Source organism: Pleurodeles waltl, chromosome 8, assembly GCF_031143425.1.
Source record: "Pleurodeles waltl isolate 20211129_DDA chromosome 8, aPleWal1.hap1.20221129, whole genome shotgun sequence".
NCBI lineage: Eukaryota > Metazoa > Chordata > Amphibia > Caudata > Salamandridae > Pleurodeles > Pleurodeles waltl.
The window spans coordinates 78465030-78484779 of NC_090447.1; the positions used below are offsets into that span (position 1 = coordinate 78465030).

The 19750-nt window shown below is 43.3% G+C and overlaps 1 protein-coding gene across 16 annotated transcripts in view; it reads left to right on the forward strand.

Moving 5' to 3' along the window:
* ARAP1 (ArfGAP with RhoGAP domain, ankyrin repeat and PH domain 1) overlaps window positions 1-19750 on the forward strand; it is a 720258-nt gene that overhangs the window by 528169 nt on the left and 172339 nt on the right. For all 16 annotated transcript variants that reach the window (XM_069203774.1, XM_069203773.1, XM_069203771.1 and 13 more), the window contains 3 exons: window positions 1316-1515; window positions 2448-2533; window positions 10720-10902. In XM_069203774.1, the coding sequence (XP_069059875.1) occupies window positions 1316-1515; window positions 2448-2533; window positions 10720-10902 (469 nt within the window). The remainder of the gene's footprint in view (window positions 1-1315; window positions 1516-2447; window positions 2534-10719; window positions 10903-19750) is intronic.

A 19750-nucleotide genomic window follows, 5' to 3' on the forward strand; every position in this document is an offset into this window, starting at 1 on the left:
AGTGATTACAGCAGTCTTACCGGGTCTACATTAGTTTAGAGTGATTACAGCAGTCTTACAGGGTCTACATTAGTTTAGAGTGATTACAGCAGTCTTACGGGGTCTGCATTAGTTTAGAGTGATTACAGCAGTCTTACAGGGTCCGCACTAGGTTAGAGTGATTACAGCAGTCTTACAGGGTCCGCACTAGGTTAGAGTGATTACAGCAGTCTTACAGGGTCCGCACTAGCTTAGAGTGATTACAGCAGTCTTACAGGGTCTGCATTAGTTTAGAGTGATTACAGCAGTCTTACAGGGTCCGCACTAGGTTAGAGTGATTACAGCAGTCTTACGGGGTCTGCACTAGTTTAGAGTGATTACAACAGCCTTACAGGGTAAGCACTAGTTTAGAGTGATTAGAGCAGTCTTACATGGTCTGCATTAGTTTACAGTGATTACAGCAGTCTTACCGGGTCTACATTAGTTTAGAGTGATTACAGCAGTCTTACAGGGTCTACATTAGTTTAGAGTGATTACAGCAGTCTTACGGGGTCTGCACTAGTTTAGAGTGATTACAACAGCCTTACAGGGTAAGCACTAGTTTAGAGTGATTAGAGCAGTCTTACATGGTCTGCATTCGTTTACAGTGATTACAGCAGTCTTACCAGGTCTACATTAGTTTAGAGTGATTACAGCAGTCTTGCAGGGTCTGCATTAGTTTACAGTGATTACAACAGCCTTACAGGGTAAGCACTAGTTTAGAGTGATTACAGCAGTCTTACAGGGTCTGCATTAGTTTACAGTGATTACAGCAGTCTTACAGGGTCTGCATTAGTTTACAGTGATTACAGCAGTCTTACAGGGTGAGCACTAGTTTACATCGAGAACAGCAGTCTTACAGGGTAAGCACTAGTTTACAGCGAGTACAGCAGTCTTACAGGGTCTACATTATTTTCGAGTGATTACAGCAGTCTTACAGGGTCTGCATTAATTTACAGTGATTACAACAGCCTTACAGGGTAAGCACTAGTTTACAGCGAGTACAGCAGTCTTACAGGGTCTACATTATTTTCGAGTGATTACAGCAGTCTTACAGGGTCTGCATTAATTTACAGTGATTACAACAGCCTTACAGGGTAAGCACTAGTTTAGAGTGATTACAGCCGTCTTACAGGGCCTGCATTAATTTACAGTGATTACAGCAGTCTCACAATGTAAGCACTAGTTGTCTGACTGCAGGTTTTGCTTGCTCCACATTTGAGTGTGGCCATTTTTGTTGTATGTGTTGCAGTGGACACTGCTGCTTATTTTTTTTGTTCTTCACAAAATTTCCTAGTTTCTCAGCAGAGTCGGACACCGAGAAGGACGAGTGGGTGGACGCAATGCAGCAGTCGATTGCAGAAGCGCTCTCCAACTTCGAAGTCGCTGAGAAGATCTGGGCAGTGGAGGCGAACCGGCACTGTGCCGATTGTGGGGCACTGAACCCAGACTGGGCCTCTGTCAACCTTTGTGTGGTCTTCTGCAAGAAATGTGCAGGTACTTGCTTGAGTGTAATACACAGAGGGACATTTTTTCCCTCTTCCATAAGAACATTAGCCTTGCCCAGATGGCTAGCGAATCTTGTGGCTGCATAAATGGGCAACCACAAACGGCGAAATAGAAGAAATAATAGCTGAAGTTGTTCCGACAGGCAGTTTGTGCCATTGGTTGGGTCTCAATCCCTGTCTGCAAGATTTGCCCTGGTTTATTACTGTACTTCAACAGATACAGTCCTACCATGGTTTGTCACATTGCTGTTGTGATTTACTAAGGCTTGTTGGCTCTCTAGGTGTCCACTGCCACACTTTCTTCTGATCCTTTCTATTGTTGGGGTGCACAGCAGAGGCAGCCTATGGCTTTTAACCTTGCGTAAAAAACTGGTAGGTGATCTGTACCGTTTGCCTGCATCACTCCTAGCTCGCTGATAGAGTGAATTAAATAGAAGCACACATGTTTAACCTAATCACAGCTTCTGATGAAGGTAACCTGTATTCGAGCCCTGAATAAGGGCCGCACAAGTCATACCAGCTGAAACATGTCAGCCAGTGATCTTGAAGTCACTTCCCCTTGCATATTTTATTTACATGGGAAACTTCATTTGTGTGTGGGGCTTCTCACAGTAGATCAATTCTCTTTGATGAAAATTACATTCTTTTCAATGCTTAGTGCCTAAAACTATTAAGACAGATAAATGCTCTGTTTAGATGTGAAGTGAAGGGGACCAAGAGTTACTTCTCTCTGTTGATGAGCGGTATTAAAATACCAATGAAACACTGAATATTTTCAGCAGGCTCTCCCTCTCTGTGGCAATGCGAAGGGTTTTACGGTTCAGTGAAAACTCTGTAATACCAGTGGCTGGAAACAGAAGGCAGTTTGAAGTGAACCATTGTTAGTAGAATTGTGATTAGATTGTTAACTTTTGTTTCTAGGGGAGCACCGAAGCCTCGGTCCAGGAGTGAGCAAAGTGCGAAGTCTGAAGATGGATCGCAAAGTGTGGACAGAAGAGCTGATACAGGTATCACTAGCCATATAATGCAGATGTTAATACGTTCCATGATGTTGGGAAATTGGGTGTCTGATATGGCGGGCGTTACGGTGCGAGTGTGAGCAAATCTTCTCTTGGAGGTAAGGTTGTGGTCCTTCCCAGCATGGGTAAACGCAAAACATAAACTCACAAATGTATGGGTACTCACCACCCCCAATTATAGTTTCCCACCCTAAAAACAGTTGCAGAGTAACAGCAAACTGTTAGATTGTTGCCACTGCCTGCTGGTGCCCTGGCTTTTTAAGTCATACTCTCTCTCTCTCTCTCTTTTCTGTGAGACCAAACAGAACAACAACACAAGAAGCCAAAAACCTAAAAGCCAATGTGACTGCTGTGGAGTCAGTGGAAGGCAGTGAAGGACCAGGAGGTGAAGGTGCTCGGCCTCAGTGATGAGTGTAGGCTGGGGGTACATGTCAGGGGGCCCCCATGAGCATGAGGAAGTGGACTGAAGACAGATGTAAAGTGTGTCTACCAGTGGCCAAACGGACGATCAGTCAGTATTGTGCCACGCGCATGCTCCTGCGTAATGTTACACAGCTGCCATTCGACGAGGTTCCTTTCGAGCTTGTCATGGATGTGTTGGGAAAAACTATTTTCCGGTGCATCAGTCTATATTATACAAATATACAAATGCCGTAAGCCGGCTCTGGGAGACCCACACTTTTTGTTCTCACATGTCTCCTGAAATCTGGTAGTGCAAGCTTCTTCTTTGAACCTAAATGTGAAAACCTTCCCTAAAGTTCCTCCTGATCAGAGATTTGAAGAAACTTGACTCTTTGGGCTGAAAAGGGTTCGCTTTTGATAGTTTCCCTCCAAACACTTCTAATGGAACCTGTTTTTTTGGCCTTATGGGAGGGAATTGGCAGAACCTACAGTGATTAGCTTATCAGGCAACATGAAAAAGCAGTTTACAGATCTGGCGATGGGCAGTTCGGATGCATCCAAACAGATCTTGAAGTACGGCCTTGATTCTACAAACAATGTTGCTCAGGCAATGGGCACGGCTATCACGTTTAGTCTGAAGCCTGGAAGGATAATTCATAAGGAGAAGAATCTGTGAATACATACCCACCAGCAGTTTTATTTCTGACTTAACTTTTTATTTGAATTTTCACAACTGGTGTCCAGGCGGGGCGCTTATTAACAGAGGTGACAGCTGTGTTATTTTGCATTATGCATACTGACACACAACACCACACAGCCCGGGTGGTGGTAGGAAGTGTAGGAGTATCAAAGCCCTGAGGAATGCCCCAGACCCGATAGGCTGAAATGTGTTGACTAGATAGACATGATGGCTTTTAAGGAGGTACCAATAGACAAATAGTTAACCTGCCATGAGACAATTTTATGTCTTTAGGTCATTTTCACCAGTTAACTTAGCCTGAGTGCACCTTTGAGGCACAGCTCTCAAGAAGAGGGGAAGATCTTGCAATGGGTCTTAGTAAAAGGTTCCCATTTCACTGCCCTGTAACCTCAAAAAGAGGTCCTCTGGAGGCTACCATAGACAACCTTATGAGTCCATGGTTACGGGGGGTCCAACCTCGAGTGGTTGAGGAGTTTTGGCCCTTTCAGTTCTATTTTGTGTCTCTTTTCAGCTGGGACAATATTCTTTGGAGCATGGTTTCTAACGTAGGCCCCTCCGCCATTCGTTTCGGGCTCTTCAGCGTTGCACGTGTATTTATTCTGCAAAATGAAGCACTTTGTGAAACTGTGTTACAAACCCATTCTTCATTCCACTGCACTGAAGAAAGCAGGGCTGTGTCATGTACTGGAAGAAACCCAACAAACTGAGGCCAATCTCTCAGCTAAGAAGCACAAAAACAGTATTCTTCATATATCTCTAATCAAAACTTCACAAGACAAAAAACTAAATGTAGCACAGATGGAAAGTGAATATAGAATATTTGGTTGTGCCAGCCACCACTTAGAATGGTGCCAAAGTCAGTGTGATGACTGCTCTGCCAACCCCAACCCAGTCTAAGGTTAGTACCCACACACGACAACACTGGCCCATGAAAGTAATCAACCATTGTTCGTAAGTGTGATGTTTGAAAGCTGCATACAGCTTGGCAGCCAGGGCCTAAAGTCTGAGACAGCCATTCTTAACCTTTTGACTTCTCTGGAGCCCCTCTGATTCATTGCTGAATTCCTGGAACCACCTTTGAATCATTACTGGGCTGGGGGAACCCCCACTGAGATGTTACTGGAAGCCCTGGCCCCAAGCCTATGTAATTTCTAACATTTTAACTTCAAAACAATACAGAACAAGTATAAATGAAATAGATGCTCAAATGATAGAAATATTTAATTCACAAGCAAGTGTTGAAAAATGGAAATTTTAATGGGAAAGTTGGAGATTTTATAAATTCGTTTTTTAATTCTAAAAAATGAAGCAATACACTAGACTTTACAAGTATAAATTAAATAGATGCATCAATGATGAAATATTGAATTCACAAACAAATGTAGAGCAATCAAAATTTAAATTTTAACGGGAAAGTTGGAGTTTTCATAAATTTGTTTTTTAATTTTCAAAAAAGAATCGATACACTAGTCTTGAGCATATCACTGTGTCTTTTTTGCTCTATGAACATACTGTCTTTGTCAGCAGTTGATTGGGGCCACCGGTCGTCAGTGCTATGTTTTGTTTGCTGTACTTGGGCTGTTCCCATGAATCAAGCCAAGAATACAAACTTATGGCCAGAGTTAAAACTCGGCAGAGAGATTACTCCATAAATCCTAATATGTCCTATGGGATTTAAACTTCGGCGGATGGGATATCTGTCCACTGAGTTATAAATCAGGCCCTCAATTTTCAAGTTCAGACCCCTTCCCTTTTACAGAATGGTTTTGCATTTTCAATTTTCAATTTTGCATCTTTATTTATAAACATATTATTCGGCTAATGTTTAGTTTTCTAAAAAATGATGGATCCCTGGGTAGGCGTCACAGACAGCCAGTAGTCTACAAAACATAGGTTAAGAACTGCTGTTCTAAGATATTGATTACAGGAAATTGAAGGTGGACGCGCCTTGAGATCTCACATTGAGGAGCTAGACTTCATCAGGTTTTCTGTGAATGAGATTGCCAGCGAAGTAGGATATATCCTGTGACATGCAGATTTGTTTAGCAGATTTGGGTGCTAAATTGTGAAAACAGTCAAGCTGCTCCTGTGAGCGGTCCGTCTCACCGTGTCACGGAAAAATGGTGCTCTACAGCCCAAAGCAGACGAAGGCGCATCAACAGAAACTAGAAGAAGCAGCCGTAAGAGTCCAAGTGCAAGGTTATTAACCATGAGTATCCCCAAAAATCATCACAAGTAAATGAAGTAAAGAGGACAAGAGCATATACTGCCGCGTCACTCGCGCAATGAGTGACATCATTGCAGACGTGAATGGAGTGTTGTGGTTTACAAAGGTTGACATGACCAACTAAAACTACACAAAGAATATGGCTGTGTATCAGCATTTTCCATAAATGTACGACTATGGAGATATCAGTACCTTTACTTTGGTAACTTTTTAACTGATAGTGTTCCAAAATGCATTAAAGGAAAGCTGACTATTTCTAAACGAAGTGGTGAGTATCTGTGAGTGCATCCTTGTCTCTGCTGACTTCAAACAACACATTAGGTGGCTAAATGCTACCTTCAAAGGATATAATGAAGTGGTCATCAGCCAACGAGCACTCATCGTGCCACGATGACTCCAGTGAATTGGAAAAGTGGAGTGACTAACGAGAACTTTGAAAAAGACACTGCTCAGGATCCCCAGACCTGCATTCTGCAAGTTTTCATTTAGATCATTTCACTCCACGTCACACTCTACAACAAGTGTTGCCAGTGGAGGCTCTGTTTGGCTACCCCATGTCAGCCTTTATTCCTGCGCTCCCTGTATGGAGCATGGTGGCCGTAGACGTAACCTATACCCGATGTCTGTGCCAGTGACCAAATGCGTATGAAGGGTTGAGCCAGACCCTGTACTGATTGAGGGTGAAATCTGGTGCTCATTTGAGGCTCCTGCTTCACCCACTAGTTTCATGTGCCACCAGTGGGACCATGGGAACAACTCAACGAGGAGACACCCAAGTGATTATAAATGTTAATTTTGTGGATTATTTTTCTGCATCGAAAAGTATCCTGCTGTGACACCAAAAGAGATGGCTCCGTTACCCACTGGTACCCCCGCTACGCACTCATGGAAGTTCATCTCGATTAGGTGCGAGCATCATTGAATGAATCAATGACCATAACTTAAGCCGGAGACAGCAGAAGCTTAGTCACCCAGTTTTTAAAAGCCTTACAAAAGGCTGTGTGCTCAGAGGTGGCCTCAAGTAAAAGGGGCGAGAACTTTGTTTCTCAGCTGTGGTGTCGGAAGAAGAACATTTCTCTTGGCTGGATGCAGGGAAGAGTCAAGCAATTGGCCAGACTGGATCTCCTTCCTGCAGCTCTTTTGAAGTTCTGCTTTCAAGAGGAACAGTTGAAGTTGCAGGGTCCCATGATGACCAACCTGAGCTCACCCCTGTTCTGGTGAGACCTTTGACCAGTAGCACCTCGGGCACTAGCCTCCTCCTTCCGGTAGAGTGAAGGGATTTGCGTGAGAACTGGGCACCCGCCCCAACATTCAATTCATGAACTCAACATGATAAAAAATTTGGAACAAATGTTGTGTTGCTGCAGCTGCCTGTTGGTATCCTGTCTGTTTAAGGTCAGTTGGCTGGCTTGGACACATGCACCCACGCGCTAGTGGCTCCGGGTGTGGCACGAGGGGTGTAGTAGAAGCCTAAAGTCCACACATTCACCATCACTAACACCGGTGAGCTGTGTTCTGCACTCGCTGACCATAATCCAGCAGAGACCTACCTTCCAAGGTATTCACCGACTCCTCCCTGGAAGGTCTCACTACACGTGTTGCTGCACCCCTGTTAGTGAGGAGCACCATAGTAACCTTACAGCGACAACTTACCTAGATATATTGGAAAGACATCTGGTTTGCATTAATGCACCAGAAAACTTTCATTTCCTCCAACCTGTACCTGATCATAACTTCACAAAAAGGAGCAGCCATTCATGATAGCAGTTGCGGAGAACAATCGCGTCCTGTTGGGGAAAATTGTGCGCATTCTTGGGTTTGCCGGGTTTATATAAAGTGATTGTTTTTGTGCCAGATCCACCCCTACGTGTTCTTTGTATGACAGCCCTTGGCTCGGTGCTTCTAGTTTTTACACTGGCCCATTGTTAGATCTGGCCAGGCAGGGTGACATCAGTGTGTCTGAGCAGGCTCTGGCCTAGCAGTGTTGCTGCCTGGCTACATCATTAAGTTAAATAAAAGAGAGAACATATTAATATGGGACTGTGAGACTCCATCTGCCAACAGCACTTCCTATAGTTACTTTCACTTCTTTAAATCCACTGGTTCTAACGTGGGGCGGGCACCTTTGCCCACAGAGATGCCAACCAATCTCCTTTGGCTATTTAAGGCGTAAGACGTGCTGAGAAGCCCTGCTGAGTCATCGGTTGGTACCTTATTGTGAGGCATGCATTTATATTTACGTATGTTTTTTCTATTTAGGTCCCATTTTCATTGTGTGTTCAGCTTTAACTGTCTCACTAGCCTCGAGTAATAAAATATAAACATGTATACATTGATACACTGAGGGGCTTGGCTCTTCTTATTTCATCCATAGGTGAGTTCAGCTGTTAGTCACTTTTTTACTTCTTCCCACCAGAGCAAACCGCACGGGGCAGCCATTGGCTCTCTTGCGGTGTGAGTGCGCCATTTGTGATGTTCACATGCGCCTGTAAAGAAGTGCACTAAAGTGTCAGGGCTGGTTGGCCAATGCTCGACATTGCTAATGGTTTTTTTTCATACATTCTTTATCTTTCATACATTTTCTTATTTTTTAGTTTAAACTGCGTGCCTATGTTACCGTGATTAAAAGGCATTACTGCATTTTCCTGTGATGTGCATTAGGATTGAAAAGGGTTTTTGTACATGTTCCAATGTCACTTGCCTGTTAGAAGGCCCCCTAATGCTCTTTTTAATTTGTACGCAGTAGTGTTTTTAATGCAATGTTGTTGTTTTTTGCAGGCATACAGCTGCACGTGTAGGTGGCCACGTGCTTTTTTGTGCCACGTTTCTCTAAAAAAAAATACTTTTGAAACAACAAAGCCAGAACTATTGGCTTTATCAGTGGCTGTTTTTTTTCTGGGCTGAGGTTTTCATTCCCTTATCAAATTTATTGAACTGTTTATGGTGAACAGAAAAAGCAGTTGTATATTCCTAGCTTGGTTGCATAAACATTCCAAATGTAACCCCTTAATTCAAAATGTGAAATTTTATTTTCCACATGCAAGTTACCTAGATTAGTGACATACTAGTGACATACTTTCAGGCACTTAAGACTACATCACATCATATCTCTGCATGCACGTGTTTTTCATTGGTGTTCCTAATAAAATGTTGAATTGTATGTTCCAAAGAGGGTACAGGGCACGCATTCAGTAGTGAGTACAGAAGGAAAGCATTTGTTTTTAGCTCTCACCTACAGGTCGTTGTTGTCGAAGTCCTTTTCTGAGCAGTACGGTACTTACAGTGGGCTCTGGGCCTGCCCATTGCTTAGCATTGGTTGGATTTCTTGTCCAATTAATTTGCTTGCTTCTTATTTGTTGGCTTTTTATTCCTCTTCTTGAATTGGCCCATCTCCTGTAGCATGGCTTCTTTACCATCCTTTTGATTGGATGATTTGTATCCTTCCACCGCTCTCATTCAGGGAAATACTTATTTTTTCACCTTTAGCTCTATGTGAGTGCGTATGTTTTCTTACTCTTTCCCCTGTGCTTTCCTCTTCACTTCCTGCCCTGCGTCGCTGTGCTAAAGCTTGTCCACTGCTTACTTACCTCTCTCCCTTATATCCCCCTTTTTATTTTCTTTGGTTTTGTCTTTTTTCCTTTATTTTCTTTTTATTTTTTATTTTAGCCGTCCTCCATCACCACCTCTGTTGCTCCTCCCATATAGAGCCAACTTATTCTCATTGCTCAATGGTGTTTACGTCTTGTTTTTAGTATTTCCTTTTATGGAAAGCCTGGTTGCTTGCTTCCAGGCCTCTTAACATGCTTCTGCATACATTTTGCTTTTTTAGGGACAAGTGCAAAGCGGTCTGTCCCTCTTCTAATCGCTCTTTAGGGGGATTTTAACCACGCCCATGTTACATCAGTCACTTTCATTGGTTTGTGGGCTTGCCTTTTAAAATCCGCTTGTTTTAATTCGTGAAAGGCATGCATACGTCATGCCTTTTCAGGTGTTTAGCTCTCCTTGAGAGCACTGGTAAACTACTGGAAACATACGAAGCTCCACGTTTTCCGTATGGTTTCTGGACTACTTTTCCCTCTTTATTTTGCAGTGCTGTGTTACACGGAGCGGTCGCGCTTGTTTTTTTTTTTTTCCTTTTCATTTAATGTGGCAAGAAAAGTCCAGTTAGGCGTTTACCAGGCTAATAGCTCTAACTCGACATAATGCGAGACCTGTTGCATTGCAAATGCTTGTTTTTTTAATTACTCCTTCTATATTGGTGTCTGACATCTTGTAACAGTAAATTAAAAAATGTAAAATGTTGGCTGCAGCATACTGTTCACATACATGCGTGGGCAGCCTTAGTGTCATGATGCATGCATGAGTACACGCGCTGAAGCTTTATTCTCTGTTTCTTGATGCTGCACAACATTGGCAAAAAGCACTGGCCAAATCAACAGGTGTGCACTGGCAGCCTAAAGACAAGACCTATGACCTTTGACACTGCTTTGTGTTTTTTATCAGCACATGTTCAGTGGTGTGTCAGTCATTTGGAGGGAGTTAATGTGATCAAGCACATCCATGAAGCTACATGTTGTTCTTGCTTGGGTTGGTAATTTATCAATTGAATAGTCAGCAAGTTATTGTAAACTGAGAAAGTTTGCAGTCATGCAAAAAATGTTTACCAGCATTTGGGACGTGTTGTGTATCTGTGATAGACAAAGTTTTACCCCAGGACTCAGTGACGTAAAGTATAAACGTCCAGAGAAGTGGTCTGTGGTAGTAGGCACTGGGGTAGAGTGGCTCTCCTTGAAGACAAGTGTCTCCAGTAGGTTTTACTTAACTGCGTTGTCTTCTCCTCTGCAGCTTTTCCAGGAGATCACCAATGTCACGGCCAACCAGTTCTGGGCTGCGAACGTCCCCCCGAGCGAGGCCATTCACCCGACGAGCAGGAGCTCGGAGAGGAAGCGCTTCATCACTGCGAAATACAAGGAGGGCAAGTACCGGCGTTACCACCAGCTTTTCGGCAATCAGGAGGAGCTCAACAAGGTGATCTTCGGGGCTTTTGCAACAAATTTTGGCATCCTAGGGGAAGTGATGTTTGGTGCCCTTCCCTCAGATAATGGGCAACGTTATGTGGTTTTGGATCAACTGTAAACACCCTGCTACGCCACCATAGGCGTTTGGGTGAAATTGCCTTGCAGTCGCACCAGCCGAGGTGGTTTTGACCATCTGTACCAGGCTTCTGTAGGGTCTTTGGATGTCCACTGTACAGGGCGGCAGAACTCATCGTTCTATGGCACTACTCCATGGGACTGTGGAGGAGTGAGGTCTTTCAGGGACCCGGCTCATACTCAGCACATACGAGAATCAAGTGCATGCCCGGCAATCATTTCAACCAGTAGATTCTAAGGCAGTGTTTGCAGCTGTTCTTGGCAGCTGAGCATGTTGTGGTGCAAGTGCATTGTGGGTAGAGGAACCTTAACAGCTTAGGAACTGTCAGCACATCTTCCCCAGCAAGTGCTCTTATAAATTGTGCATGGAGTCCTTGAGTATTACCAGTGTGCAGGGAGGCAGCACAGGAGGAGCTGCAAGCCAGTCAGATGTTGCACCAATGTTAGTATTGTTTCCATGAGTCTGTGCGTGTTGAATGTTGACCCCAGCCATCACCGGGAGTTATCATGGGAGTCTAGGCATCTTGAGCTCAGCGGTTATTGGTGAGGGCCCAAGTTGGGCTGGGGCTGGGTTACAGAAGGTCACTTGGTGACTGGTTGCCTTCTGCCTAGAGATGGTTGTGATTCCCCTGCAAGAATTGTTCATTGTTTGAAAGGGTATTCTGATATCTTTGTAGGCCTGGCTTTAAGACAGCTTGCTGTCAATCAATCAATCAGTCATTTGTAGAGCGCGCTACTCGCCCGTTAGGGTCTCAAGGCACCGAGGGGGGACGGGGGAGGAGGTGCTACTGCTCGAACAGCCAGGTCTTTGTGTCAAATCCTTTTGCGACATAAAGAGACGTTTGTGATTTCCCAGTTGAGTGTTTGAGAGAGGGCTAAATGCCTGTAAATGTATTGGCGTGTGTGCACATGAGGATCTATATACATCCCACAGGGCCTGTGCATTTTTGTGTGATTTACATCAGTGTTTGTGTGAATGATTTGTGTCTATGTCAATGCACCATACAAAAAAAAAAAAACTGAGCGGCTGTTTCAATTCATGTTATATATGCTATATTTATTTTCCTGGCTCTGGATTGTGCCCTATTCAATCCTACATAAAATAAGCTATTGTCCTGATGGTAAGCTGCAGGGCTCATGGTTCTCTTGCTAGTATTAGGGGTCTGGAGAATTGCAAGATGGCGCGATGTCTGCAGAGAACCGTGTGTATAGACTTGGGACCTGATGTAAGAATCCTCTTGCATTCTGGGAGTTGTAATCTTGGTTCTTTTCAAATAAAGCCATTAGAGTGATCAACCAGAGTACAGTCAGTTAATAGGGAAGCAAGAGTTGGAAACATGGTGATTAGCAACATGGATTTCCTTTAACACGTTTTTGCACTGTAGGGCATTAATCCAGTGAGTTTGATTCAAGTAAAGCAAAACTACACCTCCCAGAAGCCCATCTAGTCCTATTCAGTTTCTGTCCAGTTTATTTTGCAAAGTCTTTGCAAAGCAGGGATTGTCTACTTTTCAGTACTTCCCTTTCCCTTCGGTTTACAGAATTCTGGCGTCAGATATGCTCTCAAAGCTTCAGTAATATTTGTCAACAAAGTTGATGGAGAGGCGAAATTAATGCTTGCAAGTTTTTGAGGTCTGTGTGTGAGTGCCCTGTATAGTTCATGTTATCTCTGTGATTCCTGGGAACCATGAGCCTGTACCGGGTTAAACAGCTACAAGTCTCTAAATGCAGATAATGCATGATCAGCTCATGCTTGGACCAGGGACTGGCGAGAGCTCTGGCAGAGAGTGGGTGAGCTACCACAGACGGGGCTGGTGCACCTACTGTTGCCACTCTAGGTGAAGGTACATTCTGACATCAAGGGAGAGCTATTAACACTTGCTATCTGCAGCAATGGACTGGGGTCCCTTCTATCTGTGGACAATACATATAATCTCTGCACCACCACACAGGTGGGGCTAGGCAAACTAGTGTTTAAATTCAATAAAAATTAGTGCTGGGCCCACATTTTTCTTAGCAGCCCATGGTTGGCGCTATTTAATGTCAGCTTGCCAAATACCAAGCCTGTGTAGTCTTGTTTCCACCCCATGGCTCTTTAATGCACCATCAGGCAATTCCTACCCCCCCATCTCAAGCTGACGGGTTCCTGCCTTCTCCTTTTGTCACAGTTTTTCATCTTTTTTTCCTCCTTTCAACTTTTGTGTCTTAACTCTTACTATGGGGCACAGTTTGAGGCAATTTACGTGCCTGTTCCCGAACATTAGTGACTGTGGACCTCCTGCAACTCCAGGCTTAAATTAAGCACTGGGAAAAATAGATATTTTTAACCTACATTATGCAGACGCATGTACCAATGCAACATTGGTGTTGTCATGGGATATTTTCTTTTTCTCAGCAGTTCATTGGCTACTTTAAATTTACCACTGGCATGCGAATTCCGCAGAATTTACTGAGTTTGAATATCTTCTGCTATTGGTGTCAAACAGCCAATCAAAATGGGCCAAAGAGCCATGCTCAAAGGGTGATCAAACTGATTGCTGAAAAATCGACAATGTGATTGGCCACACTTTGAACCAATCTGAATAAGTCTTTGTGTTAGGATCATTCTCATGCCAATGGGAATTGTTGCAGGCAGCCCACTTCTTAAGACAATGTCTTGCAGTCCAGGACAGCCTAGGCTGCTTGCAGTTTTCTCTGTTTGTATACAAAATCTGTCTAGTTCTCTCTTTCACATGCAAAGCATGTTTTGGCATTCTGTTAGTGCTGATTTCACTCACCAGACAGGCTAAAAATATCAAATTCCCCGGTTTGCTTTTCAGCATCACTACCCGCAAAACATCTAATAGCATCATCTTCCTCAGTAACACTTTACACAGTACAGTCTTAGAAGCACCTTGTAATATCTCCTGGTAACACCACCCAACATTTCATACAGTTAATCATGCAGTGTTATCCCATGGCCTGCTCACCTTACCGCCCCTTGTCGTCATAGACTGCTGGGACTTCAGTCTAGACGTGAGGCAGTTCAGGCTTCGGTTACTTGCTGGTATATTTCATTTCCCTTAGTCTGTAACTTCCTTGTTAGTCATTGCACATGAGGTGTACCCAGATGTATCCATCTCACCAAAGGACTAAAAACCAATGCATATCAGTGGATAGGACCTTGGCTCTTCCTGTTGGGGGTGGCCTTAGTCACAGCCAGCCCAAAACACTTCCAGAAGTACCAAGCCCTCTAAGGCCAGCTGCTCTAGGGAGGGAGATAGAACTTTATGGGCTCAGGATAATGAAGATTACCTGTAAGTGACCAGAGCATTACCCTACATCATCGTTGCAACCATTGCTCATGGCCGAAGAGTGCAAATTGTATAGAAATCACCATAGAGGCACATAAACACCCTTGAATAGTGAAATTCAAAAGAAAATATTAAAGCAACAGTGCAAAGCATACATCCTTTACTGATTCCAAGATATTGTGACTAAAACTATCAGCTGACATTCCTACACCCAGAATTCTGTAATGTTTCCAAAAGTGTGTTGAGTCGCCCAGGTCCCTGCGCAACAGGTTTCCGACAAGAAAAGCGCTTTATATTCAGGCCAAGAGGCTTCTACCCTTTATTGGATTTTATCAGCAACAAGACCTTTGGAAATCTCATAAACCAAAGACATGGTGTCCTTAATCCACCTACTTATGGTCATCACAGAGGCCTTATTACCCTGGTTAACTCCACCAAAGGTAACAAACAAATGATCTGTTTTCCCGTCATTCTTGGTATGATCAGGATATACCATGATCACTCTTCTCACAAATAACGAATGAAGCAAGGTTTCCTCTTGTACTGACAGATTAGGAAGACAAGGAAAGAACAATGTCCTGCTCTCTTTGAGGCAAACAACGAATTTTAGTAAATAAAAAAAGACTTGTGGCAGTCTTTAACATAGTTTCAGCCTCCAAATTCCTTAAACCCTGGGGCTTGCACAATATTACTCCCAAGTCATCTTTCTTCCTGACCGAAGTGATTGCCACAAGAAAGATCAAATTCAAACTAAGCCATTTAAGAAAAGGCTCAAAAGGAAATCCTTGTAATGGCTTAAGGACTAAAGGCAAAACCCACTGAGAGAAAAAGGGGTTTGCAACAACTCTAGAAATGGAGAAACTTATCAGAAGTCTGAATTCCAGATCTCCATTGCCTGGAAAACCTCCCCGAGTTTCTTGTGAGCTGTTAATGTTGCCACGGAAAAGCCTTTGTTGCAACCATCCAACGAAAAACTCAGAATTGCACCAGTTTCACAACATCTGGGAGAATTTTGCTTTTCTGAGCACCATTTCTGAAAATTCTTCCAATGTCTAGACTATGCTGTCAGCACAGACGGGTGTTAAGGTTGCTGAATTACAGCTGCTAGATACCCCGGAAAGCCTTAGCTTCCTAGCCAACACTTCCAAACCGAAAGAGTCAAAGGATCAAGAGGAAGAGACCTCTGGTTTGAGAACTGGAAGGAGAAGAAGCATAAAGAAGTGTGCAAGGCCACTAGATCACCAGAGCGTCTACCCCCATGCCACTGGGGTTGGAAACTGCACAGACGTTCTCTAGTTGTGAGTTGTTAGAAGAAGCAAACAGGTCCAAAACCTGGTCTATGAACCTGGGACATACCTTCCTAAGTGCCCTTCATGAGAGATGCAGATCTTGGGGTGTTAGAAACTGCTGATTCAGAGCATCTTCCTGGACATTATCCTTTCCCCTGATATACTTAGCTGTCAGAGACAGGAGGTGTTTCTATCTGAATGTCCTGTAGTTACTGCCGCTAGATTCATGGAAGAAGATTTTAATTCCCCGCCTGTTGATGTAGGCCATTGCCACTCGTTTGTTTGAATCAGTACATGGTGTTGTTTCCAAATGTTCTTAAAAGTCGTTATGGCTTTCCAGAGTGCAAGCACTTTTCTACAATTCGAGGATCATAGTATCTGCTTCGTAGTCCATCCCCCCTGAGCTGTGTGATTTACAAGAGTCACCCCCACCCTGCTAGGCCGGCATAGGTTGTCAAGATACAGGGAAGATCAGAATTCAAAGGAAAGCCTTTGGTCAAGGAAGATGCCCAGCCACCTTAGAAGCTGCATTGTGAGATCTGCTTTGTCCCTGGAAGTTTCTTGTTGTACTCCATCAGTGAGGGACTCCAGAACTTCAGCACGAGTTACTAAAGGTCTCATATATAACCTAGTACAAGGAACTAGAAATACGCAAGAGGCCATGTGTGCTCACCCGAGCTTTTTCCCACGCTTTTTCCTGTTCCATCAGATGCGGTCTCTTTGCATAGTTCAGGATGAGCCCATGAGCCTTTTGACAATTCTCCATGATGTGTACTCCCTCTATAGAGCCTTGCTCTGACTTGGTGAGTAAAAGCCAGTTGTGAAGGTACGGAAACTCTTGAAGAACCTGGAGCTGGATATAACCCACCAACTGTTCATCCTCTTTGTAAAGACTCTCAGGGCAGATTTAATCCCAAACAATAACACCTGGAACTTGTACTGAATGCCAAAGTGCATAACTTGAGAAATTTCTGATGCTTGTCCATAGTTCTAATGTGAAAATATTCATACATTTGATCCAGTTTAAACATTAAATACCGCAGAGCCACTAGAGATATTATTTTCTGGATAGTGTCCATCTTGAAGTGGATATTTTTTTATCCATCTATTTACATTCTGTAAATCTATCACTGGATGGAATCCTCCTGTTACTTTTGGGACCAGAAGTATCCTTGAGGATCTCCCGTTCCCTGTTCTTACTCCTGCATTCTTTTTATAGTCTTCTTGCTGATCAGTACTCTGATGGTTTGGGGCATCCCTCTTTTGCTTGCTGGCTGGATATCACATATGAATGGTCTCGGTTCCTAGAGGGATCAGAAAGAATTCCATCCTGTTGCCTTTCTCCACGAGCTGTAGGACTCAGGAGTCTGAGGGAGATTGCTTCCAAACTTCCAGGAAGTGAGCAAACCTTCCTCTAACTGGCTGGGCTTAGCATCCCCTTATATGGGTTTAAATAGTTCTTTAAATTCACAAAACATAAATTGACTGGTGTATGCTCCATTGAATTCTAGCTCACATTGCTAGAATAGCCCCAACATGTCTCTTCTTTAGGGTTGAATACGTCTTGTTGTGAGTTGATCCCAAATTATGTTCCCTCTGCCACGGATGTACATCCCACCCAAACCAGCTAGCAAGAAATCCTTTCGTACTGATACAGGAAACCTCTTCACCCTGTCCTCCAAAGGGCACAGCTTGGATATAAATAATGGCATAATGATTCTGTCCGGGTCCTTCCATTTTTTATAAATCACATCCATTACGTGCTGATGGATTGGTAAGCCAGGTATTAGAGATTTAACAGATTGCCGTGGTATTGGTTCTCTAGAGGTTGGAGGAATGTCTTTGCTGTAGATCCTATATTCATCCAAAATGTAACTGGAATTTAGATGAGCATCAATTTATCAATATATTTGCTTTTAAATCAGCTGTAGGGATGGCTTCTCTCTCGTCTTCACTTCCTGATGAAGAAATCTATAGACTTTTCCTTTCGAGGAGCACCCTGCATTCCCAACAAAGTGTCCAAACTTTCTTGACTGTCCTCAAAACAGTCCTCATTATCAGGATCCCTTGGTCTCCTTGATCTTTTTCTCTGAGGAGATCTGGGTCTGGACAGCGAGCCATCACTAAAGAGGGGGGATCCAGGTGCCTGGATAACTTCTGATGCTTCTGTAACAGCGACTGGTACAGGCACCCAGCTATCGCAAGAGGTAAGGCTGTGTACATTCTCTGCCTTTTGACCCAAACCAGCACCAAGGGAAAATAGACCCTTGAATCATTGAGTCACCCAGGAGGAAGCACTGTCCCTCCTGTGCTCCTCCGCATCTCCTTTGAAGAACAAATTCACCTCGCTCACGCCTAGCACAACAGGGTCTCATGTTGTAATAGTACTGTATTGTATTGTAATAGTGCTTACTACCCCTGACGAGGCGTCAAAGCACTTTTTGGCGAGTAGCACGCTACTCCGGAACCCAAAAGGAATTAGTGGTGGATTAGTATCGGGAAATATGAGTACAGTTTTAGTATTATTATGAGTTAATTTGAGCCACGGATATGTGAGTTTGTTAGTTGGATTGACTGGAGTAATGGAGGGGTGGAAGAGGGAAGAATCCAGAAGTGTTAATTGGGAGTTTATGGTAATAGGATTTAGGCTTGGGGTGAGTAAAGGGGGATGGAGGAGGGAAGATTCTGTGGAAAGGGTTAGGGAGATCCTAGTAGCAGGGTGAGATAAATGAGGGAGAATTTAGTAGGGGTGTTTGGGAGATCATGGTAGTAAACTGAGGTGTGGGTGAGTTAGATGTGGAAGCGGAGGGAAGAGCTTAGGCAGGGTTATTTAGGAGATGAAAGTAGTAGAATGGATTTGGGATGAGTCAGAGTGGGAATGGAGGATAGATTGATAGAGACATGACATATGGTGATGGGTAGATAAGTGTGATATAAGATGAGAGCGGGGATTCATAAGTATCTAGTATAACAACTTATCTAGGAGTTATGTAATGACCTATGAACATGTTAAGCATAGAATAACATATATATATATATATATATACACACACACATATATATATATATATATATATATATATATATATATATATATATACACACACATACATATACACATGAATACACACACATATGCGCATATATATTTTTCATACATATTTATACCATGAGTAAATATACATTAGTTAAACAGGTTTACAGGTTTAGAGAGTATGTGTGTAGTTTATTGTTATGACATAGTAGCGATACATATTTTCTAAAGAACTATATATAACTAGAATATACACATAATCAGATAAAAAATATTTATCAACATAGGCATATGCAGTCCATAGCTGTTTGAATATAGCGGTTATGAAGGAACGAGCCAACTCTTGAGTAGTTTTCTGAAGACAAGATAGTTATCTGTGGCTCTTATAGTTGGGGGTAATGAATTCCATAGTTTGGCCGCTTGAACGGAGAAGGCTGTACCACCTATAGTCATTTTCTTGTATGGTGGTGTTCTAAGGTGGGGTGCCAATCTTGAGCAGAGGTTTCTTTGTTGAATGTATTTGGTTATTTTGTTTCTGATAAAGAGCGGTCCTGTTCCATGTATAGCTTTGTGGGTGATACAAAGCAGCTTGAAAGTGCATCTTCTGGCAACGGGTAACCAGTGTAGTGCTCTCAAGGCAGGGGAGATGTGGGCTTGTGACTTTACAAGTAATAGTAGCCTGGCTGCGGAGTTCTGAATACGTTGTAGTTTTTTCATAATAGATAGAGATGATCCATGGTAGAGGCCATTGGCATAATCCAGTTTGGATAGTACAAGCGAGATAGTAGCTTGCACCTTGTGTGGAAATCCGAGGTGGGGGAAGATGCGTCGTAGAGTCTTCAAGGTGATGAAGCTTGTTCGTGTTAATTTGTCCACTTGAGCATTCATAGTTAACTTGGAGTCCATGGTGATTCCAAGGTTTTTAACTTCCTTGGATAATTGAGGAGGTGGTCTGAGATTCCGTGTTTCTGGCAGCTTGGCCTTTTAAAGAGGTGTTTTTTTTTAGCCGTGACTGTGTGAAATTTCCCATCTAGTTTGTGGCACAAGACTGCATAAAAGACCCCCCCCCCTCTTTTCTTAGTGAAAAGGCTACATACATCTTGCAGA